General features: G+C 50.6%; 4 protein-coding genes across 4 annotated transcripts; 2 read left to right on the top strand and 2 right to left on the bottom strand.

Annotated features, from left to right (window-relative positions):
* Positions 1-3120: 3120 nt before the first annotated feature.
* On the top strand, positions 3121-9334 carry BO87DRAFT_398299 (ion-transporting P-type ATPase SPF1; the record flags this gene model as incomplete). Its single annotated transcript, XM_025625364.1, has 8 exons — positions 3121-3273; positions 3337-3441; positions 3490-3872; positions 3930-3994; positions 4051-4391; positions 5425-8655; positions 8709-8845; positions 8905-9334. The coding sequence occupies 8 exons, from the start codon at positions 3121-3123 to the stop codon at positions 9332-9334; spliced, it is 4845 nt and encodes a 1614-aa protein (XP_025478340.1).
* A 540-nt stretch (positions 9335-9874) lies between these two features.
* On the top strand, positions 9875-12228 carry BO87DRAFT_398301 (putative vacuolar segregation protein (Pep7); the record flags this gene model as incomplete). Its single annotated transcript, XM_025625365.1, has 6 exons — positions 9875-10159; positions 10230-10258; positions 10322-10815; positions 10874-11248; positions 11300-11519; positions 11589-12228. The coding sequence occupies 6 exons, from the start codon at positions 9875-9877 to the stop codon at positions 12226-12228; spliced, it is 2043 nt and encodes a 680-aa protein (XP_025478341.1).
* Positions 12229-13119: 891 nt separating this feature from the next.
* BO87DRAFT_377926 (uncharacterized protein) lies at positions 13120-13473 on the bottom strand. The gene has a single exon (XM_025623679.1). It carries the CDS (start codon positions 13312-13314, stop codon positions 13141-13143), a length of 174 nt encoding a protein of 57 aa, XP_025478342.1. The 5' UTR covers positions 13315-13473; the 3' UTR covers positions 13120-13140.
* Positions 13474-16439: 2966 nt separating this feature from the next.
* Positions 16440-24565, bottom strand: BO87DRAFT_439783 (uncharacterized protein). Its single transcript, XM_025627939.1, has 11 exons — positions 23353-24565; positions 23178-23301; positions 23013-23125; positions 22515-22965; positions 22001-22447; positions 21829-21948; positions 20559-21753; positions 18458-20519; positions 18063-18403; positions 17536-18007; positions 16440-17480 (listed from the first exon to the last, which is right to left on the bottom strand). The coding sequence occupies exons 1-11, from the start codon at positions 24541-24543 to the stop codon at positions 16623-16625; spliced, it is 7374 nt and encodes a 2457-aa protein (XP_025478343.1). The 5' UTR covers positions 24544-24565; the 3' UTR covers positions 16440-16622.
* Between the last annotated feature and the right edge of the window lie 286 nt (positions 24566-24851).

The raw sequence follows: 24851 nt of genomic DNA on the forward strand, positions 1-24851 counted from the left end.
TGAGATATCCCTGATATGTCCGTCTCTATAGTGTCTACAAAATACTGTTGTTCACCGAGAAGTTATCCTCCAAGTCGCACTGAATCGCTTTTAATCCCTATCAAAGAGCCAATCCCAAAACCATTGATAACAGATCGGCCCCACTCCCTTGATTTTATAAATAGACTGACACCAATGCCATATTTGACGGCTAACGGGTCGGTGGGATGCTACCCCTCAATGAGATGAAACAACATGCTGACAGCCAGCGTTTCAGACATTAGATGTCAACCAGAGATATCGTCTGCAAGTGATAAAGGATGGGCCTGTGCCAACTTTTAAACATCGGGGCCGCACGTAACGGGATAGCTTCGGCACCAATGGAAAGAACACGATGATCGAGATGTCTTGGAGTTGGAGCCTGGAACCTTTCGGGTTTCCATGAGGTGGGAATTGCCGGCAGCATGTATGTAAGCTTTATTAGATTGATGGTAATTGACAAAATCGACCAAAAATAGCCTCAAAGCTGGATAATTATTTCGATCGACGTGTGTGATATTTCAACTCGCATGTCAGGGCAGCTCAACCCGTGGTTAACTGCGATTATCCTTGCTGCCACCGTGCCTCTGAACCATGGACGGACCGAACCATGTTCCTGGAAGAACATAAGTTACAGAGCTAGCTCCATAATCAAGTGCTAAGCTAGGATGACAGCATGCACTGAAAAGAGTATCACCACCGATACTTTGGTATGATCTACACAAAGCATTCCCGAAATAGATATAGTACCCATGACGGTAGGGGCCGATCTTGTTTAGCCAAACTGGGCACTGGAATCGGCGGGTTCAGCTGGTCAGGTCGGCACCATGGAAAGTAGATGGCGAAATACAGCACGATCGGAGCTCTAGCTGGGTTTGGCAAGGCCTCTAAAATCTGAAGCCTTAGATGGGCGGTTAGTCTTGGGGCTAGACATGTTAGCGTGAACTCCTGAGCTAAGGCCCTAAGCGAAATGAGAGATGATGCTAAATCCGTTCAGTCCCCCACACGAAAGACCATGTCAGCTGGAGATTTGATGGGCAAGGTGTACGTTGATTTTGACCAACGATAGGAAATCAGTCATCTGTCGTGAAGAATAGGCCTGGGAGCAGCTACATATATTACTGTTATTGCGGAAATGTAGCAGTTTTCCATCCTTTTCACGACTATTGGATCGGCAACATCTGATGCCTGGATAGGTGTGGGGATACTGGGGCTGGCTTGCCGAACGATGAAAGGGCAAAGAGGGGGAATCTCGGCACGCACGGTTCCTTCCTTCCTTCGACAGTTCGACTTCCGTGCCGTGTCCAGCGGGAGCATCCATTCTGGCTACTCTACGCCCTAGGAATGCTTCTTCCAAACGTGCCTGGATGTGACTGATTAATTGTTTCTTGGTGCTATGGGCACCTTAGGCATGGAGGAATAAGAAGAAGGAGGAGAAGGAGAAAAAGCAACATGCTTTGTGCTACTTTGTAGCTATTGCAACCAACATTTGCTTTTTCCCGTAGACTAAATCTTCGGGAAGGACGGAGCTAGAATTTCTAGAGCCCAGCACAAACACATTCTGTTCCCAGGAAGGCAAGTTGGAAAACAAGCGGACTGCGCTGACCACCATGAGAACAATGAGATCCCGGTCAATCATTACTCTATCGAAGATAGGACAAAGCCCTGGCTGTTCGAATCGTCGGATTCGCCCCTATCTTGATTCTATCTTGATTAACATCTTGCTCATCGGCAGGGGACTGGAGATCCTTTGCCCGTTAATGTAAAAAGTGCAGCAGCCATGAAGGATACCTTTACGTCGTTTCGAGTTTGGTGGATTGTGGGCGACATTAAGTGCTTGCTGTGGTGATCAACGCCCGACTCACACGCTATGATTAATAGTCTAGGCATGATGACAGGGAAGTCCCTAGGAGACCAATAACCCGCATGCATGGCAGGGAATCCTCACGCGGCAGGGTTTTTGAGGTAATCTCATTTTTCTGCAGAGTCCACCAGGGTCCTGCCTTCCCTTCGTCTTCGTAGGCTCAGTGAGGCCCGATTGGCAAGGTCCCAATAGGAAAAAAGAGAGTTGTGGTTCACTGTCTATTGTTTCTGCGCAAAACACACTACAGTTGCCAAATATTATAATGTAATCTTTTCTTGGTATTCATCGCGCCCAGGCCCCTTGGGGCAAACGTTGCTGCGGCAGTGTGGAGCCCAGGTGGGCTAAGTCCCAAAGGGCCAAAACATGTCACGCAGCCCACCTGCTCTCTTGTGCAGTCGGCATAGCATATAGCCGATTATTCCTCTCCTACATGAATTCATTTTTCGATTTTTCAAACGGAGAGCAAGTGACTGTCACCGAAAACCCACCTAGGAACCAAGCACCCACTCTGTCCCTATGGACTCCGCTATGGCCCAGGTACATTTGCCGTTACTGGCAAAGGCACACGAAATGGCTGCTTCAAGCTGCCCAAGGGTCGATCTAATGGATCTTGTTTCCTATCTTATAGGATCCAATGTCAAGGCTCCATACGATGATAGTATCCAGATAGACTAATGTGGAATCATGACGAGCAAAAGTGCCAGACAATCAGCCTGTTGTTCAATATTCAGCGTCCGCCACTATAGACCTCGGTACCAGATCACAGGCGGCTACTGACCCGACAGCCGATATCTCTGTCCCTCCTACTAGTTAGTTCTTACATGAAAGTCTAACCCACGTACTCCGTAGCACCAGAACAAATGCCGTACATTTGGAGTGATCCTCCATGGCAAGCAGATAATCCAGCCCTCTCCACATGGCAGCATTAAGACTTAGACCCGGGCTCCATCGGCATTTCGGAGACTATCAGCTTTCTCGTCATTGGGCGGTTGTGCTGAGCAGACGGTACTTTGTTAAGAATCTTATGGGTGGACCAGCCTTTTAGAGTCAAACCTTTTCCCCCCTCCAGGCTACCCCTAAAACGGTTGCCAGTTGGGTTATATATCCACTTAAATGACAGTTACCCCGGCCTAGGCTGCCTCACACCCTCTTCCTCCCACACCAGGGGAGACAATGTCACCCGATTCCAGCCTGCGACCTTCGTTGATTGTAGCACTCACGCCGCTGTGTGCTCCACCATGATCGAATTCAAGGGCCGCAGTGAGTCAATATTCATCGTTACTGTGGTTTTCTTGGGGATATCCTTCATTGCCGTATGCCTACGATGTTTCGTTCGGCTGCGGCTGGTGCGCGCATTTGGGTGGGATGATGCGCTGATGGTTTTCGCTATGGTATGTACTATCGGCGCTTCTACTAAGAGAGTCTGTTAATGTTAACCTTGATTCACTATAAAGGGATTGAATATCCTGTTTGCGTTGTGTGGTATTACTGGCTCATTGTACGGCATGGGCCAGAAATTCGAGCAACTGGAAGACGGCTATCTTGAAACCGCCCTTTTTGTAAGAACACTGAATATCACGTCGAATTCTCTCGCTTACATTGAGAAGTGGTGGTGGCTAGGTCAAACGAGCTACGTCGTGACAGTTGTTGTCGCCAGGATTTCCATTGCGCTGGCCCTCCTCCGTCTTACTGTTTCCAGAGTACACACCATCCTCTTATGGTGTGTGGTAGGCGTGTCGATCATCGTGGGCCTCGTATTCTGGTTCATGTTAACCTTCGAGTGCAAACCGGTGTCACACTTCTGGCAGCGCACCAAACCCGGACACTGCATGTCTATTGATAAACTCCTCGATATTGCCTACGTATACAGTGTCACTGCGATGATATGCGACTTCACCCTTGGATTGCTACCTATTTTCTTGGTGTGGAAATTACAAATGAGTCGCCAAACCAAGGCCGCGTTGGCGGGTATCCTGAGCTTGGGCTGCATGTAAGACAGATTGGACATAATCATTCATGCACGATCGCTTGCTAAGACTCGCAATAGTGCAAGCGCAGGTGTCATCGTCCGTATCCCTTTCCTTCCCACCTACAAAGACGCCGAGTTCCTCTGTAAGTTTGACAGTCAGCCACTCTTACCAGGCTTCGTAACGCTAATGAGAGCAAAGACGCAACGACTCAGATATCTATATGGTCTAATGTCGAAGCGGGCCTCGGGATTACAGCAGGTTGCCTCGTCACCCTTCGCCCTCTCTTCCGCTGGTTGGGCGGAACCAGCTACTCTCCTACACGCAGCAAGAAAACCTCCGGAAGTATGCCGCTCTCGAGTATGAACGGTCAACATGCCTCGCGAAGCGAACATACCACAAACTCGACCAAATTCTGGCGTCCGGATCTGAACCCTGACGACACTAGGGCTATTGTTACGACCGTGCAAACAGCTCAGGGAAGCCCGCACAGCAGTCAGGAAAATCTCAATCCGAAGCCAGGCGCATGGGACGGGGTCAATGTACATAAGTCATTCGTTGTCACGACGGATGAGGCCTAGAAGTTGATCTTCTATGCTATTTAATCTATAATCTTGATAAGTTATAGTATTTTCATTGTCCATAGCGTATGTGGTTTTCACGTCATCAGACAATTACTTGAAAAGGCTATACGGCATAAACCATTCTCAGCTCCGGCGCAACCATCTTGACTGCTTCGCATCATGATGTTAACGGTAGTAATCTAACACATGCCATCGTCCCGAACTGGATTTAACAACAGAGCCACTGAAACCCTGGCGTTCTATGTTGAGGGGCAAACGTCAAAACTCTTCATTTGGTGTGTAAAGAACCTATGACAACTCCGTGCAGATCTTGGCGTCTTCATATCTATAGCTACTAGTGCCTATCGCGAGTATTAGCTAGGCCTAAAGTCCGAGGCTGAAGTTTCGGTGACTTTCTACGTAGCACCTCAGCGCCAACTCGCTAAGCAAAGACGGCGGACTTAAGTAGCGTGGGCTCAATTTGCAAAGTGGTCAAAAAGTCAAGTCCTCACCATCTGAATGGATCACTCTTATCAGCATACGGAGTGAAACTCCGTAGTCATTAGTAGTTGGTTGCTATCAGGATTGCCTGCTTATCGGAACCAGCGAGAGTCGGGAAAATCCAAGCTCCGTCCCGGCACGTGGCGGCGACCAATCGCGAGCAACGGGGCCTTCCGTACGTTCAATCCTCGGCGGCGAATCCCAAAATTATACTGTCGAGGTGGCTTCTTCGCGCTTTCCTCTTCGACCTGCACTTCGGAGATATACTGGTGGCTTCAAGGATTTGGGCCCTTTATTTCCTATGGTCTATTGAGGCTTTCTTGGTATCTCAAGTTCGCGTCGTCTGGCCCGCGTCGTGGTCATTCGAGTGTCACCATGTGAGTCGAGACACCTTCGCTGTATCGCGTGCATTGACCGGCCGCTTACTGACAAGTTGATGATGCCCAGGCCAGGACTCGTCGAAGATCCCCAGATCAAATACTCCTCTCTCCATAACCCCCTTCCCACTCAGTTGCACACTTATGTATGGCCGTTCCTGATCATCTGGCCTGCATTCTTCGCCTTCTATCTCTCCCCTGAACGCTACGATACATACATTCAAGGTCAAGAATGGACCTTTGTGTATGCTGGCTCTATTATCACGGTCCAGTCGCTTTTGTGGCTGATGACGAATTGGAACATCGATATCCAAACACTGTTCACCACTACTAAGGCTAAATCGATCGACTCCGCTCGGCTTATCAAGGTGATTCCCGCAGCTAATGCTGGTTCGGCTGAGGTCTGCCCATTGCTCTTCGACACTAGGGGTGGAAAGAAGACGGTCTCGTTCCTGTTTCAGAAGCGCCGCTTTCTTTACTACCCTGAACGCCGATGCTTCGCCCCCTTGTCCTACGTCCTCGACGCTGAGCCCAAGCCTGCCCTCAAGATCTTCCAGAAGACCCAAGGCTTGACCACCAAGGAAGAGGTCGAACGTATTCAGCACCACTATGGCGATAACACGTTTGATATTCCCGTGCCGGGTTTTGTGGAACTTTGGAAGGAGCACGCAGTTGCGCCTTTCTTCGTTTTCCAAATCTTCTGCGTTGGTTTGTGGATGTTGGACGAGTACTGGTACTATTCTCTGTTTACCCTCTTCATGCTTGTCATGTTTGAGAGCACGGTGGTGTGGCAGCGCCAGCGGACGCTCAATGAGTTCCGGGGAATGAGTATCAAGCCGTATGAAGTCTGGGTCTTCCGGGAGAAACAATGGCAGAAGACTACCAGTGACAAGCTCTTGCCTGGTGACTTGATGTCGGTTAACCGAACCAAGGAAGACAGTGGTGTGGCGTGTGATATCCTGTTGATCGAAGGAAGTGTTATCGTTAACGAGGCTATGCTCTCTGGTGAGAGTACACCACTTCTGAAGGAGTCCGTCCAACTGAGGCCTGGCGACGACCTGATTGAACCGGATGGGTTGGACAAGAACGCATTCGTACACGGAGGAACCAAAGTCCTGCAGATTACTCATGCGAACACCACATCAGACGATATTGCCAAGTCTCACGATGGTTCCGGTATTCTTCCCACGCCCGATTCTGGCGCGCTTGGTGTTGTTGTGAAAACCGGTTTTGAAACAAGCCAGGGCAGTCTCGTGCGTACCATGATCTACTCCACCGAGCGGGTGTCTGCCAACAACGTGGAAGCCCTGCTCTTTATTCTATTCCTGCTTATTTTCGCCATTGCCGCCTCATGGTATGTTTGGCAGGAGGGTGTGGCAAAGGATCGCAAGAGGTCGAAATTGCTCCTGGATTGTGTCCTCATCATCACTAGTGTCGTACCTCCCGAACTTCCTATGGAGCTCAGCCTTGCTGTCAACACTAGTCTGGCTGCTCTGAGCAAGTTTGCTATCTTTTGCACTGAGCCTTTCCGGATTCCTTTCGCCGGCCGGGTCGATGTTGCCTGCTTTGATAAAACCGGTACTTTGACCGGGGAGGATCTTGTTGTCGACGGTGTTGCCGGTCTGACTCTTGGCCAGGCAGGCGCAAAGGTTGAGAAAGATGGTGCCCACACTGAACTCGCCAAGAGCAGCGATGTCGGACTCGATACGTCTCTGGTTCTTGCAAGCGCTCACGCACTAGTGAAGCTTGATGAGGGCGAGGTTGTTGGTGACCCTATGGAAAAGGCCACGCTGAAATGGCTTGGCTGGACACTAGGAAAGAATGACACCCTGACCGGCAAGGTCTCGGCCACAGCTTCTCGGGTTCCCGAGTCCGTCCAGGTTATCAGACGATTCCAATTCTCTTCCGCACTGAAGCGTCAGAGTACCATCGCCACGATTGTCTCCGATGACCGCAGCACGCACAAGAAGGTCAAATCAACCTTTGTCGGCGTCAAGGGTGCCCCCGAAACCATTAGGTCTATGCTTATCGACACCCCGCCGAACTACGAGGAAACTTTCAAGTACTTCACTCGTAACGGCGCTCGTGTCCTTGCCCTCGCTTACAAGTATCTCTCTCATGAAGCTGAACTTACTCGCGCTCGTATCAACAACTACACCAGGGAAGAGGTGGAATCTGACCTAATCTTCGCCGGTTTCCTCGTCTTGCAGTGTCCCCTGAAGGATGACGCCATCAAAGCCGTTCGTATGCTCAACGAAAGCAGCCACCGTGTCGTCATGATCACTGGTGACAATCCTCTGACTGCCGTGCACGTTGCTCGCCAAGTTGAAATTGTGGATCGTGATGTATTGATCCTTGACGCTCCCGAACACGACACGTCAGGGACCAGACTGGTCTGGCGCAGTATCGACGACAAGCTCAATATTGATGTTGATCCCACCCAGGATCTCGATCGCCGTATTTTGGAAACCAACGATATCTGTGTCACGGGCTACGCTTTGGCCAAGTTCAAGGGCCAGAAGGCACTTCCTGACCTCCTTCGTCACACTTGGGTCTATGCTCGCGTTTCCCCCAAACAGAAGGAGGACATTCTTCTTGGTCTCAAGGATGCTGGTTATACGACTCTGATGTGCGGTGATGGAACGAACGATGTCGGTGCCCTGAAGCAAGCCCATGTCGGTGTTGCACTCCTGAATGGCTCCCCTGAGGATCTCACAAAGATTGCTGAGCACTATCGGACAACGAAAATGAAGGAAATCTACGAGAAGCAGGTTTCCATGATGCAGCGCTTCAACCAACCGGCTCCGCCCGTGCCTGTGCAAATTGCACACCTTTACCCTCCAGGTCCTAGCAACCCGCACTATCAAAAGGCCATGGAACGCGAAGCGCAGCGTAAGGGTACTACCGTCCAGTCCGCGCCGGCCCAAGCAGAGGCGATTCCCACCATCACGTCTCCTGGTGCACGTGCTCTGCAGCAATCGAATTCCAACTTGACTCCTCATCAGCAGCGCCAGCAACAAGCCTCTGTGGCAGCTGCCGGGTTTGCCGATAAGCTTACTACTTCCATGATGGAGCAGGAGCTGGACGAGAACGAACCCCCGACCCTCAAACTCGGCGATGCCTCTGTCGCTGCACCCTTTACCAGCAAATTGGCAAATGTCGTTGCTATTCCCAACATTCTGCGTCAGGGTCGCTGCACACTGGTCGCAACGATTCAGATGTACAAGATCCTTGCCTTGAACTGTCTGATCAGTGCCTACAGTCTGAGTGTTATCTACTTGGACGGTATCAAGTTTGGTGACGGTCAGGTGACTATCAGCGGTATGCTGATGAGTGTTTGTTTTCTGTCAATCTCTCGTGCAAAGGTAGGCGATCAAGAATCACATTAGAGATGCCTGACACTAACTATTTACTGCAGTCTGTCGAAGGTCTGTCGAAGGAGCGCCCTCAGCCGAACATCTTCAACGTGTACATCATCGGCTCCGTGCTCGGCCAGTTCGCCATCCACATTGCCACCTTGATCTACCTGTCGAACTATGTATACAGCATCGAGCCGTGAGTTCTCATCTACTTTGGTATAGGTTCTGTAGTGCTTATAACTGACTCGGTCGCAGGAGACAATCCGACGTTGATTTGGAGGGAGAGTTTGAGCCGTCGCTCCTCAACAGCGCCATCTATCTTTTGCAGCTTATCCAGCAGATTTCGACATTCTCGATCAACTACCAAGGCCGCCCCTTCAGAGAGTCCATTCGCGAGAACAAGGCTATGTACTGGGGTCTGGTTGCGGCATCTGGTGTCGCCTTTTCTTGTGCAACCGAATTCGTGCCAGAGTTGAACGAGAAGCTCCGCCTGGTCCCGTTCAGCACCGAGTTTAAACTGACACTGACTGTTCTGATGATTTTCGATTACGCGGGATGCTGGCTCATTGAGAATGTGCTCAAGACGTTGTTCAGCGATTTCCGACCGAAGGACATCGCTGTACGCCGGCCTGACCAACTGAAGCGGGAGGCGGAGCGTAAGCAGAAGGAGACTGGGCAGCAGTAGGCCCATTAAAGGCAAGAGATATAGACCATGGCTGGTTAGAGTAGTTGCACTTCTTGTCTAGATATATAGGTGCTGTTGGTTGAAAGCAAGGCGTGTGAGACCTTGCTAATATTGAAGGATGTTCATAGAGAGCAAGCTGTAAGTTTAGGTTATCTTTTATAAAGATAGAGAGTGTCAATGTCAAAGACAATTCTCGTACATGCAGGATGATGGCAGTAAAAGTAATCGATCAGCCGCGACCAGTGAGCGATCCAGACATGCGCAGACTGAACTGTGGGGATAATCATGATGGCCGGTGTTGATGCCTCAGGTGTACAATCTGTAGGCGGGCGATAAGCTGCGGATTAACTCCTGACGCTGGGCTGGTGCTTGTCTGGCACTCTCGGCTCCCTTCCCTTCTTGTCTTTCCCCCCTCTTAAGCTCCACCCCCGGACAAGGCTGAAGTCGCAGACTCCCCTTTCATCCGCCAGTCCCCTGATCCTACGGTCTGTGACCCCTTGTGGGATTCCGATTCTCATGCTCTCTTAAATTCCAGTCATCATGCCCCGGAGGACGCTGGGTGGAGGTCGTGTTCTTGGCCCCGCGAACGCTCGTTCTCCATCGGCATTAATCCCGTCTCCGCAGCCCAGCAATCCAAGACACCTTACCTTATCACCGTCCGCCAGCAGCGTTTCCCTGAATTCACAAGCCTCCGCATCCCAGGTTTCCTCCGAAGCTCAGGATCTCACGTCGCGCATTTCCCTCGAAAATGGTTCTGCCTCCATTCCTGCTGCTCCGGCAGCTGCCGGAGCTCAGTTAGCCTGTCCGATCTGCAGTGAGGAGATGGTATGACCTGTCCTACACAAGTCTCTTATCGGGATTCCGTTCCTATCACCACCAGACATACTGACAGAAGCAACAGGTGACACTGTTGCAATTGAATAGGTACCTCGCTTGACGCTCGCGATATTTGTTTCCGTTTGTACATGCGATTAACACGATTCTCAGACACCTCGATGACGTCCACCAGAACCTGGAAGACGATCGGCAAGATGAAGTCAAAGACTGGTTCAAAACCCAGATGGATAAAGCCAAGCGATTCCAACCACTTGCAGTCTTAAACCAAAAGCTCAAAGGCTTGGACGTGTTCGAATCCAATGAGAATATACATCCTTTTGCCGGTCCGAGTCGGCCCCCTGGACCTCTCCCGGCGCATCCGCCTGAACCCCCGAGAGCACTCGACCCGGACGACGTTATAACGAGGGATCACTGGCAAGGTCGCACCCTTTACGATGTGTGCTTGGAACCGTCGTGTGGAAAGCGACTCAATGCTACAAATGGTTGTGTCAATTGTCGCAAATGCGGGAAACTGTTTTGTGAGGATCATACCATGTATCAGATGAAGCTATCCAGGTCGGCCCAACATGAACCAGTCAGAGGATTATGGTGCAGGGTCTGTGAAACTTGCTACAAGTCGAGGGAGGGATACAACGACCACAATGGTAAGGCCTCTTTTTTACTTAGAAAACAATAATGGGCATGAGACTAACTTCCTTCCAGGTCTGGTGAGAGATCGCATGAGTGAGTTCAAAGCGATGAGGAAGCAGACAGTCGACAAGGACTTGCTGGAAGTTTCTCGCTTGGAGAAACGCTTGACACGACTCACGCAGCTGCTTGCAAGTTTGCCTGCGGAGCAGATTCAATCGAGCACGAATAAATTGTGGTCAATCTCATGGCAGGGTGATCAACGGAAAGCCCTTGAGCAAACAATAGTGAGTTGGCAGGATGACTCTAGTGTTTCCCGGTGTCCGTTTTGCCAGCAAGACTTCACCAGCTACACTTTCCGAAGACACCACTGCAGGACTTGCGGGCGAGTCGTATGTGGTGATCCAGCAACTGCATGTTCCACGGAGGTCCCTTTGAGCATTTCACCTCGTATGTCAGATCTGCGAAACTACCTATCTTTCGGTTATTGACTGGACATAGTTGCAAAAACATCAGCAGAGAAGTCGCCCCGCACGGGCGTGATTAATGTCGATATCAGACTCTGTAAGGAGTGCCGATCGACCTTATTTGACCGGCGAGACTTCGAAGCCGACATTATGAGGAAGCCGCCAGCTGTGCGGGCATATGAAAATCTCACTCAGTTCGAGAGAGGCATTCGGATTTTGCTCCCTAAATTTCAGAAGATACTAGGGGCCTTGCAGTATGTACTTCTTTGCTCATGAGCGCACAAGAGGATCCAGCGACCACTGACATCCAATCTCTCTCACAGAGATCCTAGGCGGCCTCCATCTTCTGCGCAGATTGCAGAGGCTTCAAAGGTCCGTAAACGATTGACAGATTCGTTTGCCCAATATGACGTCGCTGCTCGCCGAGTTCGCGATATGCAGACAGACTCCCCCACCCAACAGCGACTACAGAAGGCTATATACCAACAAGCCAGCAATTTCCTCCACCTTCACATGCTCCCTCTCAAATCCTTACCCAGAGTCCTCAAGCATGCATCTCCCAACGGGGGACTGTCTAACTCCACAAGCTCCCCCGCTAGCCCTAGCCCTAGCAACGGTTCACTTGGTGGCCCTCAACGGCAGGGATCCGCTCTTGCGTCGATCAAATACGGCAATCTTGCCGCTAGCGGCAGCAATGCCAGTCTCGCTAGCGATACCAGCAGCGCGGTTTCCGCACTGGAAGCCGAAGAGAAGTCGCTTCGGGAGCGGCTGATCGTACTGGAAGAGCAGAAGTTCTTCGTATCAGAAATGATTGCGGATGCAAACAGACGCCGCAAGTTCGATGAGGTTAGCAGTCTTGCTATGAACATCGAAGATCTCACCCGAGAGATTGATCGAGTCAACGGAATGCTGGACGGCTTGGACTTTGAGGGCGTGTACACCGGTGCTCATCAGCAAGCCTGAAGATTCTGATGAAGGACCGGAATTCTTCTCTTGGCATTCCATTGCTCGCTATTACCATTTTGGCTGCAACCACGATGCAGGTCCCTTCTGACAGCATTTTACTATATATTGCTCTTGGCCACAGCGCGGGCGCGGCGTTTGCGGATTGGTTCAATGATGAAAGTTGCATAGCATGGGCGTTGCGTTGTATGCATATGATCGTATATACTTATGATCCCTTCAATTCCGATTTATTTGCCTCATCAATCTCTTTTGACTGCCTCAATTTTGCACTATCAAACGACTTGCTCAATACCAGGAATAGCAGCATCATCTTGGTTCTCGTAGATATATTGCTTTGCATTCGAAATCGCACAAACGAGAAGCCGTCGACGATCTCCTTTCCGATGTATCCACCACAGTCCCAATGCTGAAAATATTGTTTCCATCAGGTTCGTCATCCAGGATGAAAATGTTACAATATAATACATCACTTTAAATTGGGAAACAATCGTGGCACTAGGAGAATTCGACCTACCCGAAACCAAACCATGCAAATGCAAGCGCCCCTCCAATGCCCAGGAGGGGTCCCAGGACTATTATACTGCATGAAGACCAACCCACAGAAAGCTAAGAGACCAGACCTATGACATACCAAACCAATTTTCATCATACAATCAATACCATAGCACAAAAGCAGTCGCACCGTAACACAACAAACACGAAACCTCGTTCCCGAATAATGATGACCGAGCTAGTCTAGTTTCTTCTATGCAACGCCACGCGGAGTAACCGGCAACCCAACCCAACCCAGCCCAACTTTGGACCCTCCCCAGCAAATCAAGCGGCTGGAGTGCGGGAAGGAACTTAAAAAGTACTAACGTACCAGTCCAATACCCCCATCCCAACCCCCTCCCTCCCCTTCCCTTCCCTTCAACCCCCGATCCTAGCCAGCCAGCCAGCCATAATGGTAATGATAATAATAATAGTATGATGTGCAAATGCAGTTTCCAGAACCCCGGTCTGTGAGTAAGAGCAGGGAATGTCGCTGTTAGGTGGTGGCCAATTTTCGAATCGGAGACCCAGTGGATGGTATACACGTGGCATATGTGGTTTGTGCTACGCGTGAGGTTGCTTTTTGGGGTGGGAGAGAGAAATGGGGAGGGAATCTGAAAGAAAAAGGATGTTTGAGTGTGTCTTTGTTGATAATTATCGGATAGCCCACGGGTGTTTTTTTTTTTTTTTTTTTCTCGTATCTGTTATGTGCTGCTGCTCTCTTTTGCTTCCTTATCGGACTTCTTTGCACAGTGCACACACTGTGTACCCCAGTACATACGCTTGGTCGGTAACCTGAGTGGGTACATACATGGTTTAAGTGGGTGAACGATTGGAGTGAGTGGGTTTCGTTCGCCTTTTCTTTTGCCCCTCGATAAATGCTAGACTATTAAATCGGCGGTAAGGCACATTGTTCTGCCTGATTGTCTGTCTGTTCGCCCAATTCGCACATTTCTTCGTGTATTTCTCTCGTCGATCAGTTACACAGTGCTGTGGGCAGGTAAAAAGGCTTGTTTGTCGCTGGGCCACATCTGTAGTGAAGAATGTCATAAGGTCGTGAAGCTTAGGAATTTCTGCTGTTAACAATAACCAACCCGACTTAATCTCCCTTCCATTTACTCATCTCGACTCCTGCAATTGTGCGCGCTATCATGGCCGAATCCGAGTCCCCACCTGGCCCCAAAGACAAACTAGAGGTTGCCTTGTTCCTTGCCGCTAGCAAAGGGTATGATACCATTGTCACGCTGCTCTTAGGTACCCCTGGCGTGACTCTGGACTGCAAGGATGAATTAGGTCGGACGCCATTCTTCTGGGCCGCCGCCGAGGGCCACGACAAGGTCCTCCAATTGCTCCTGGGCACTGGCGCGGTGGACCCGAATATAAAGGACGCTAAGCGTGGCCAGTCAGCAATATGTGCAGCTGCGGAGGGCGGCCACGAGAGCGTTGTGGCTCGATTGCTTGGTGTCGGGGTGGACTGCCATGCCGCGGACTCTCAAGGGAAGACACCATTGGCATATGCGGTCGAAAGAGAGAGTGCATCAATCCTGAATATACTGCTGCAAGCGGGGGCAGATCCCAATGTGAAAGATGAGGGCGGCATGATCCCGTTGTCGACTGCGGTAGAGAAAGGCAATTCTGATATCGTTGAAATGCTATTGAAGGCCGGGGCTGATCCCAATGCTGTGGCTTCGAATGAGTGTCCGCCGTTGTTGTCGGCGGTGCAGGCTGATAATGAAGTCATCGTGCAAATACTACTAGAAGCGAAAGCGGATCCTAATCTTAAAAGCTCAGAAGGCAAAGCGCCCCTATCGTGCGCTGTCGAAGCAGGAAATGAAACCATGGTGCAATTGCTGCTGAAAGCAGGAGCCGACCCCAATGAGAAAAATCCAGAAGGACAAGCACCGTTGTCATGCGCCGTCGAAGAGGGTAACGAAATAATTGTGCAGATGCTGCTGAAGGCAAAAGCAGACCCCGACGTGAAGAATTCAGAAGGAAGAGCACCACTGTCATGCGCAGTGGAAGCGGGGGACGAGGTCATCATGCAGATGCTGCTTCGGGCTAATGCTGACCCTGATGTGAAGGACGGGGATGGGAGGCCTCCGTTATTTTGGGCAATCGAAAAGGGATCCGAGGAGGTAGTACGGTTGTTGATTGCGTCTCGAAGAGTAGACCTCAATGCAGTTGATGACGGTGGCCGTTCTGCGCTGTGGTGGGCTGCAATGTCTGGGCAATTGAATATCGTCCGGCTGCTAGTTCGGTATGGAGCAGATATGGAGCTGCAGCCTTCCTCGGGAGAAAAGTACGAGCAATGTGGCACGCCTTTGTACCAGGCTGGCCGTCGGGGCCACTTCGATGTGGTCAAGTATCTGATAAAGAAGGGAGCGAACATTAATGCTCCGGCTGGAGAACCAGGTCTGTCGCTACTGATATCACTGGTACTCTTTGACCGAACGAAAAGGGGCAGACGGATGCTCGAATTGCTGCTCGATAGAGGTGCGGACATTAACTCACAGGACGCCTCCGGGAAGACGATCCTGGATCTTGCAGCAGCAGCCGGCGATGTCGAGCTGGCCGAGCTGGCACTAGAGCATGGGATAATGTTAGAAGCCACCGCGAAGGACGGCATGACGGCTCTGCATCGCGCCGTACTACATCAGCACGATATCATTATGGACATGCTCTTGGACGCTGGCGCTGATGCCGAAGCACAGGATGGTAACGGGGATACACCACTACACTTTGCGGCAGCCAGTGGTCGCAGGGGTCTCTTTGAGCTATTTCTGGAGAAATCTCCCGACATCAATATTACTAACTTCTCGGGTGAAACTCCACTGCATAAAGCCGTGCAACGGGGTCGTCGAAAGATGGTTGAGTATATGCTGCATAATGGAGCGGACGTCAGCATGCGCGATGATTATCAACGAACACCACTCCATAAGGCCGTGGGGTCAGAGAACAACGTTATGAGGTTATTGGTCAATCGGGGGGCGGATGTTCATGCGAGAGACATGTTCGGCCAGACTGCTCTTCATATGGCAGCAGAGGCCGGGCTAGCAGAGGATGTTTACTTCCTTTTGGGTCACGGAGCAGCCGGGGATCTACCAGATGACCGTGGTCGAACGGCACGGGACTTGGCTGTAAAGGCAAAGAAGAAGAATGTCATCAGGGTATTTGAACGGATGGAGTTGATGGTTGCGAAAGATTCGGAGGAGTCCTCTTCTGATGCTTCGTCTGATGAATGAACGCATGTAGATAATCCAATCCCCGAATTTGGTTTAGAGACCGATCTTGAGGTCCCGGTACATTTACTGATTGTTAATTTTCTGAGGAATGGCGATTTGTTGAAGGCCTTCCAGGTATATGCGTCTTTCTAGATTGTCTTAGCTGGGTCTTTCCAATCCAGTAACTGGAAAGACTATAAACCCCCCCCCTCCCCCTCTTCTTTCCTCCCTTCTCTCTCCCTCTTCCACTCCTTCAACTTCCCTCCCATGTCCCATCCCTTTTCTCTCGCCATTCTAATTAGGTGGTTCAGAAAGACTGGCTCTAATTTCTAATTGTAAAAAGCAAACTTGACTCCACGAACGATGGGCACGCAGAGTGCAAAGCTAGAGGGAGTAGGTCAATTAAGAGCAAGATTATCTTATACGAGCGTCGGAGATCTCCATCAAAATACTATAGACAGGCCTAGCATTGACTTATTATTCTCTAGACTACAAGATTTCTGAGTGTAGATGGGCTCATGGGCTAAGTAGTTGCACTATCCTCATGAACTTAGTCAGTTTGCTCTTTTTTGTTTACACTCATTATGATACGAAAATTCTCATCCGAGTCTCACATATACTTCATCTTCGGCGGGCTCCCTAAGCCGTGGCGCCATCTTCCTCCTTCGCCCCATATCTTGTACGAAGAGTCTCTGTAACCAACTTGGCGATGTTGCCAACCGTTCTCGCCTTGATGATGTCCCCGAGCGGGACCTCTACCTCCACCTTACGGCGCAGCCAATGTTTAATCTGCAAACCCATCAGGGAATCTACCTCAAGACTACCGTATTGGTCTAGGCCCATCTCCTCGGTCAACCCATTATGCGTAGCGATCTGCTCGCCGAGTTTTTCGATGATTAAGGCCTCACATGTGCCGTCAATTAGGGGTGTGGGGTCGTCTCGAAATGACAGAAGTTGCCGCTGCAATTGCTCGTCGTCAATATCCCCGGTGGTCGATGCGACGGTCCCTGTTGGAAGAGTGGAAAACCGCGCATCCTGTCGGAGCCATGGATCACCCGTCATAACGGCCGGAGAAAGTCCAGAGACCACTATTGCCGGACGCGTAGGGGACAAACCATCTGTTGCCGAGAGAAGAGCCAGCTGGAATGCCTTCAGCACATCTCCTTCCCCCATCATGTGGTGGGATGCTTGACGTGCTTTAGACAGAAGCTCCGGCTGTTGTGACATAAGACCCATTTCATCGACTGGCCCAAGACTGACTAGCGAAGCAGGTAGGCCTAGTCCTCGACGATACTGAACAAACCCATCTAAGAAGGAATTCGCAGCGGCGTAATTGGCCTGTCCCGGGTTTCCAATTATGCTGACTGCGGAGCTGAATACAATGAAGAAATCTAGGGATCGGTTCTTAAGAGCACTGTGAAGGTTCCAAGTCCCTTGGACCTTGGTTGCTAGACTTGTGGTCCACTCTTCGTATGACATCTTGTCGAATAGTTGATCCTGCGTACTGAGTTAACGCTCTACAATCTGTAGGGTTTGGGATAGCTCTGGTTACCTTCAGGACAGCTGACATCTGAATAACACCGGAGATTAGACGTCCGTTGTTTTGAATAGCGCGCTGAACGGTGTCCGCATCTGTTACACTTCCGGCCACCATCACCACGCGGCATCCTTGACTTTCAAGCTCTTGAGCAAACAACTGATCCTCTTCACGGGATCCGGCAGATTGAGAAAGGAATACGAAGTCGCGAGCTCCATGCTCCACCATCCATCGGACGACAGCCCGGCCAATGCCTCTCAAGCCACCAACAAGCAGGTACGAGGACGTCGGCGAGAAACTGAACCGGGCCTGTGCGGGAAGTAATTGATATTTGCTCTCATCGTCCGGCATTTCAAGCACGAATTTTCCAATGTGCTGCCCCTTCTGCATCTGTCGCATGGCTTCTTCAACCTGGTCCACTTGGAAAAGTGTGTGCAGAGGTCTGTGCGCTGTTTCATCTAACTTCTTGATAGCTGTTTCAAGGGCCCTGGTAAGACATTTAGTTTCTGGAACACTTTGAGTATTGAGCAGGTACAACATACCACCTCGCTGTTGCAGCATCGTCATAGGCCACACTATACAAGTCGAAGCCACAGTATGAACGACACCCTTGAAAGCCATTAAGGTCAAGCATGCCATGACCCAAGATGTCTTTTTTCCCAATCTCGATCAATTTGCCGAATTGAGCAACACATTTCCATGACGCTCGCAGAAGCTCCCCAGCTAGCGAATTGAGCACCAGATCGACGCCCCTGCTATTGGTTTCCCGCATGATCCCAGAGAGAAATGAAACACTATGTGAATCGAAGATGTGCGAGCGTGGAATCCCAAATGTCTTCATCAGATACTCGACTTTTTCGTCGCTACCAACCGAAGCAAACACCTATTCCCCTTATTATTAGAGCATAGCATACGGGGGGTAAATGTGTTGACATACCTCGGCGCCGATGCTCTGGCAGATATGCACTGCCGCCAGTCCGACTGCACCACACGCGGAATGAATCAAGACAGACTGATCCTTCTGCAGCTTTCCAATACCTATCAGTGTATATATAGCCGTCAAATAAGCACTTGGAGTGGCGGCAGCTTCTGCCAACGTGAGACGCTTGGGAGCGGGGATCACCCGATCAGCCGGAAAGACTGCCAGGGTCTTCGTCGGTTGCGGGTCAAAAACGACGACTGGATCACCGACTCGGAATGTTGTCACCTCTGATCCCACGCGAGTCACAAAACCGCTTCCCTCGAAGCAGAAATCCATTGTCTTAGTTCGTTCCACAACACCCAGAGACATCATAAGGTCTTTGAAGTTGAGCGCCAAATAACTGGCCTTGACTTCGACGTCTTGTGGACCGACCTCTTCCCTAGGAATGGGTTTCCATCCAAGAGAGCTCAAATCTCCGATAGTTTGGATATCTAACAGATACGAATTTGGCTTTTCCGTGGCATGGAGGTGATCTACGACCTTGGTGAGGGCTGCACGACCGGTATGGCCTGCGCCCCGATGTAGTATGAACTCGAAATCGCGGACTGACTTTCCCGGAATTGGCTTACCCAGCTGCTTGTACGCTTGAATCACCATAGGAGTTGCGGTCTCGTCAAATGAGTCAATCTCACACGTGCCAATATCAACATTCAACTCACATCGCAATGTGCGCGTGAGGCCCAGGATGAGGCAAAACCGAGGGTCCTTGCATTCCATCTGCATCGAATGAGTCACCCAGAGGAGACGCTTCACTGAGGACATCCAGCCCTGAATCGTATTGTAGGTAGATTGGGACATGTCATCTAGGAATGGGCTTTTAAAATCGAGTAATGCGATAACATCTTCAGTGGGGAGCTCTTCTCCAAAAGTGCACCAACACACGTCATATCCGTCGGAGGACAGGCAACCCGCCAGACTCTGTATCCAAGAGTGAGACCTTGTCTCTGATCTGCAAAGCAGGTTGATAGATTCGCGTGGAGGTTTGATCACGGGGTTTGTTGTTAGCATCAGTGCCTGCCAGTGGAGTGGCGCCGGTGCATTGTAACGGACACCGTCGAGCCCAGAAAAACCTGCCCGGCAAAATTCCTCTTCCCAGCGCTCCACAGAAACGTGAGGCTTGTCCCCCCGGTAGTCGCCCATGCCCAACCAATAGCCTGGAAGAATTCCCATGATGGCATCAACATGTGGGATTTCGGAGCAGGGCTCGTACAAGAGCAACCGCCCCCCAGGCACAAGTAGAGAGCGGATCTGCGCCAATGACTCGCTAAGAACAGGTGTCTCACATAGGACATTGCACGCAATCACTAGATCGTAACAATTCTCTGTGAAGCCCTGGTCTGTCACACTCTTTGAGATATCCAGTGTTTTGTACTCCACTTTTGGTACACTTTCAAAACGCTCTTCCAATTGCTTGACCAGCCCAGGTACGCTGTCGGTTACCATAAATTGACTAAAGAGACGATCACCGTGATCAGTAGTCAAGCTTTCCAGAATTGTGGCTGTTGCCGAACCAGCCCCAGCTCCAACCTCCAAGACGCGCAGATGAGGATTCGCGTGGGCAAGAGGACCAAGGAATCTGTTCCAGTCGTAAAGCTCAAGGCCCCACTCAACAATCCCCCTGATGGTCTCTAAGAGCGTGGTGTCTTGAAAGATGCTTCCGCTTATCAGCTGGTCCGGATGCTCACTGGCATACGCCCAAGCGTCGCTATAGCATCGTTCAACCCTAGCATCGGGATATTGGCCCTGCAAGGATTTGAACAGGGCCTTGCGTTGATCCTTATCCATGTTCTTAATCTGCTTGACACCTGGAATATGGTCATATTCTCCCTGGAATACTTTCCTGCCTATGTCCATACTGAGTTTTCTGTAATTCTCCAAGTGAGAGGGTAGCGAAGTCTGAGATCCCAGAGCATCTATCATCTCGAATATTAAGAGAAATCCGGCTATGGCCAGAGATTGAGTCTTCTGTTGGCTTATGTCAATGGGCGATGGTACTTGTTGGGCCGCCGGCAGGAACCTAATATCCGGCTTCCATTGGATATGTGTTGCAAACTACGATCCTTTCGTTTCTTGGCCAGCTTCCGGTATAGGCAATAAGCGCAGTCCCTTCATTTCCAGAACGATGTCACCCGTTGACTCAGAAACTACTTTGTAGTATCCACTTAAACTTTCTTTTGTTGAATCAGTCGTCGTCGCCTCGACGAGCATTGAGCTGCTTCCTGGGGCCAGGTACACCCGGTCGATATACAACGGCATGCCCGCCTTGTCAGGATAGTGCGAGGCCCCCTTGTCACTGGCAACCAGCATTACTTGAAGACACTGATCCACAATTGTTGGGTGTATTGCGTAATAGCTGTCATGGAGTTCGCGGTCATCCTCCAACCGCCCACGAGCTGCATTCGTTAGTGGACTTGCAGTAATACCTTGCAGTCCTTCGAACCGGGACCCATATTCAAGGCCTTTTTTCTCGCATCTGCGGTACCATTGGTACGATGAAATATGTCTGGTGAATGGCTCTGAAATCTTGTTAGACGGAAGGGGCTGGTCTGTGCTTCCTCTCACCTTCCCAGAGCAATGCTTAGTCCATCCTTGACCATTGTAAGAACATACCGTGAACTCATACCAGTCCGAGTCCATAGTAGCATTCAATGTCATCTTTCGTAGCGTTGTCATTATTTCAATTTCATCCTCATCTCGAACGAGGGCTTCCATGAGCAGAACCTGCTCTATTGTGCAGGTAGTTTGGCCAGTTATTTGGCGTATGGCTTCCGATGCCAATGCCACGTATCCAACGGCTGGAAATACGACAAGGCCCATCATGCGATGGTGGTTAATCCAGGGAACCTCCTCACCCTTCAGGATATTTCGCCATGCAGGCTCGAAGTCATTGGATTCCAGGCATGGCGCTCCGAGAAGCTCATGACGGGGGAATTGGCGCAGGCGCCATTGTTTACTGATGCGAGTTTCCGCCCAGGGGATTTCTTCGCGCTGCCATGAATAGGGAGGAAGGTCAGTGAGTATTTCGCCCTGATACCCACCATTGACAGCGAGAAGATCAACAGGTAGGTGGTTGACATAAGCTGTTCCAGCGACAGAGAGGATGCGAGACAGGTTACTTTCGTTGCTTCTCATTGTCGCACAGTATGTAAAGCTCATGCTGACTGAGCGGAGTATTTGCTGGATTGGCCCCCGGAGTGCTGAGTTAGACCCTATCTCTATCACGACCTGGTGTTTGCTCTGCGTGGATGTGGCTAAGTTCTGAAAAGCAGAGGAGAACAAGACGGGGGATTCCAAGCTTCGTCGTCAATACGCCGCATCAAGCTCACTAGGCTGTGTGATTACTGTTCCAGTTACCGTTGAGTACATTGGGGTCATTTCCTCGGGATGGCTGACTAGGTGATGCCTTGAGAGCTCTTCGTACTCGGCACCCACGGAAGCCATAAATCCTGGAAACCCATTTAGCAGGGAATCTGACTGCGTATGTTTTATATGACTCACCGGAGTGATACGCCCGCTCAACCGGTAGCATTTTCGTAAGAGTGTCCGGCTGTTCATTTTGGATTCGAGTTGCTACACATTCCAGCTGATCACGGCTCCCAGCAAGGGTGACGCTGTTCGGGCTATTTTCGCATGCCAATTCCACTGCGTCGCCCAGATATTGACTGATACTGTCTCTGCCAACCGCCACTGCGAACATGCCTCCCTCGGGAGCCATATTGGCAATTAACCCGCGAGTATAGGCCAATATGATTGCCGTGGCCATGGACAAGGCGTTGGCTGCATAGGCCGCTGCGAACTCTCCACTGGAATGACCTATGACTTTGTCTGGGGTGATTCCCCATGATTTGAGAAGATTTACCAAACTGATTTGAACCGCAGTGCACAGAGGCTGTGCTATATCGGGTCGGTTAATGTCACTCTCGGGGTCTATTTTAACCAACTCCTCTTCAGGATGGCGCTGTCAATTGTCAGTGGAACCGCCACGCAAATTTCGGAACATTGGGGCCTATACCGTGCATCCTCCACGTGGGTGCGTTGGGCAGACTCTGCAGTACCCGGTCCATGTATTCTACGTCCTTCCTGAAGGACGTAAAGTTTTTCATCAACTCCGCACCCATTCCTGCCCACTGAGCTCCCTGGCCAGGGAAAACAAATGTCACGATTTTTGATCCATTCTTTGTATTGTCGGCTTTGGTGAATTCAATAGAATCAAGTGGAACTTCTCCACCGGTAACTGCGAATGCCCTGTGACGAAGATGCTCTCGCTTTGCATAGAGGGTATAAGCCAGATCGGGCACTGCCTCATGATGACGGGAAATGTATTCTTTTATGTCCATCGCCCGCTGATCAAGGGACTTAGGGCCACTAGCTGACAATGGCAAGAGTCGCAGACTATTGTTGTTCGTCCCCAATGCCGCTATTGCCTTTGGGGGCATCATCGATGCGGCTGAATCCACAATGACCTATTCTGTGAGCCTTTGGTTCCTTCCAGGTGCGTAAGGTGACCTACATGGGCATTGGTACCACCAACCCCGAAGCAGTTGACACTGACTCGTTCTTTGCGGTCGGCTGGCCAGGGGAGAACATCAACAGGTACCGTCAAACCTGCTTCGTCAAACAGAACTAATGGGGGTAAGCAACTAAATATAGTGCGAACAAATAGAAGGAATCGTACTGTTTGGATTTGGTGTCGAAAAGTTGACGTTGGGAGGAATTTGTCTGTGCTCCAGAGCAAGCACTGCTTTAATCAGGCCTGCGAGACCCGCTGCGCCCTCGGTGTGACCAATGTTCGATTTCACCTGCAATGTAATATTAACAACTGGTCATTCGCAGGTTTGTTACAAGCTTACCCCTCCGATAATCATGGGATGGCGTCCGAAGGCATCGGCCACGGCAGTGGTTTCAACGACATCCCCCACCCGGGTGGCCGTGCCGTGACATTCAACAAATGCGGTCTCTGCAAGATTTTCGAGATGGGCCTTTCGGTAGGCCTTCCGGATCAGCGCCTCTTGTCCGGCCGATGATGGGACCGTGATGTGGTTTGTTCGGCCATCAAAATATGTCGCAACCGCTCGTATGACGCCACGGACTGGATCTTTGTCACGGATGGCATCGTCTAGCTTCTTTATATACAAGGCGCATACTCCCTCCGCTCTGGCGTAACCGTTGGCTTCCGCATCGAATGTTTTACAGATCCCATCAGGAGACAATGCCCCGGCCTGTGACATATTGGTCGTCATTGTGGGAGTGTATATCAGGCTGGAACCTCCAACTATCGCTGAAGGGCAGTCGCCGAGAGCAATTGCCTGACATGCCTCGTGGAGAGCCACAAGCGAGGATGAGCAAGCAGTTCGACAAGTCATGCACGGGCCCTTGAGGTCGTATTCGAATGATACTCTGTTGGATACCGCATAGTCCCCAGTTCCTACGACGTGGAGCGGGTTCAGGTTTTGGGTGTCCTTCGCTGTGAGATCTAGCCAGTCCTCCCCAAAGGTGCCTACAAAACATCCAATTTCCTTGCCTTGCCAATTGACTTGTCCGCCGCTCTCCATGCACTCCCAAACCACTTCCGATAGAATAGTCTGTTGGGGGTCTACAAACCCATGCTCGTATCGATTGTTATGGAAAAAGGAAGTATCAACTTTTCCCAGATAGTCGCCGTCAAGAAAAAAGCCGTGCTTGGCAATTACCGATTGTGTATCCACGCCAGGAGTCCCGTGGAAGGCGTCCACGTTGTATCTCCCCGCAGGAACTGGAGCGGATGCGCATCTCTTGTCAATCATAAATTGCCAAAAGTCTTCGGGGGATGAAATGCCACCAGGCAGCCGTGCAGCCATTCCGACGATGGCGATGAGAGGGGGAGCCTCGTGAGTCCATTGATCTTCTGAACTCTCGCGGAATTCATGCGGGTCGACGGTTGTCCAGCCCGGAGAATTGCTAGCAGTATCGCTGGATGCCATGTCGTAGAGTAAAGAAGGGAAAGCGATTTTGATGGTGCAGGATACTTGGTTCTTTGGACTGGTTTTTGTGGCAGGGTGCATGAAGCTTTATAAGATATTTCCCACTGAGCAATCACAAAGTATTTGCTCATATCCATCGTTCTCGGTCAGTATTCACTCCCTTGCCGTGCTGGCAGGCATGACGCCTGTATGTATTCGCAATGCCCGCCAGCCCACCGCTCTTTCCAAAGTATAATAACTCCGCGACCAATACAGTCTTACATAAATGACAAATAAGACATGTGTCTGACTGATTATTGGGCACCCGATCAAGCTCAATGCTCCTCCTGGTGAATTCTGCGCCAGTGCGTGGATGCGGGTGCGTATGAGCCTGAGGTGGTGATGTTTTC

This window comes from Aspergillus neoniger (assembly GCF_003184625.1).
Source record: "Aspergillus neoniger CBS 115656 unplaced genomic scaffold BO87scaffold_22, whole genome shotgun sequence".
In the NCBI taxonomy this organism is placed as follows: Eukaryota; Fungi; Ascomycota; class Eurotiomycetes; order Eurotiales; family Aspergillaceae; genus Aspergillus; species Aspergillus neoniger.

Coding starts and splice junctions, on each gene's coding strand:
- BO87DRAFT_377926 (XM_025623679.1), bottom strand. CDS start 13,314: ATGCCACGTGTATACCATCCACTGGGTCTCCGATTCGAAAATTGGCCA.
- BO87DRAFT_439783 (XM_025627939.1), bottom strand. CDS start 24,543: ATGCACCCTGCCACAAAAACCAGTCCAAAGAACCAAGTATCCTGCACC. Junction 22,966..23,012: donor TTGGTGGTACCAATGCCCAT/GTAGGTCACCTT, acceptor CTCACAGAATAG/GTCATTGTGGATTCAGCCGC. Junction 20,520..20,558: donor GGCCAAGAAACGAAAGGATC/GTAGTTTGCAAC, acceptor GCCGGATATTAG/GTTCCTGCCGGCGGCCCAAC.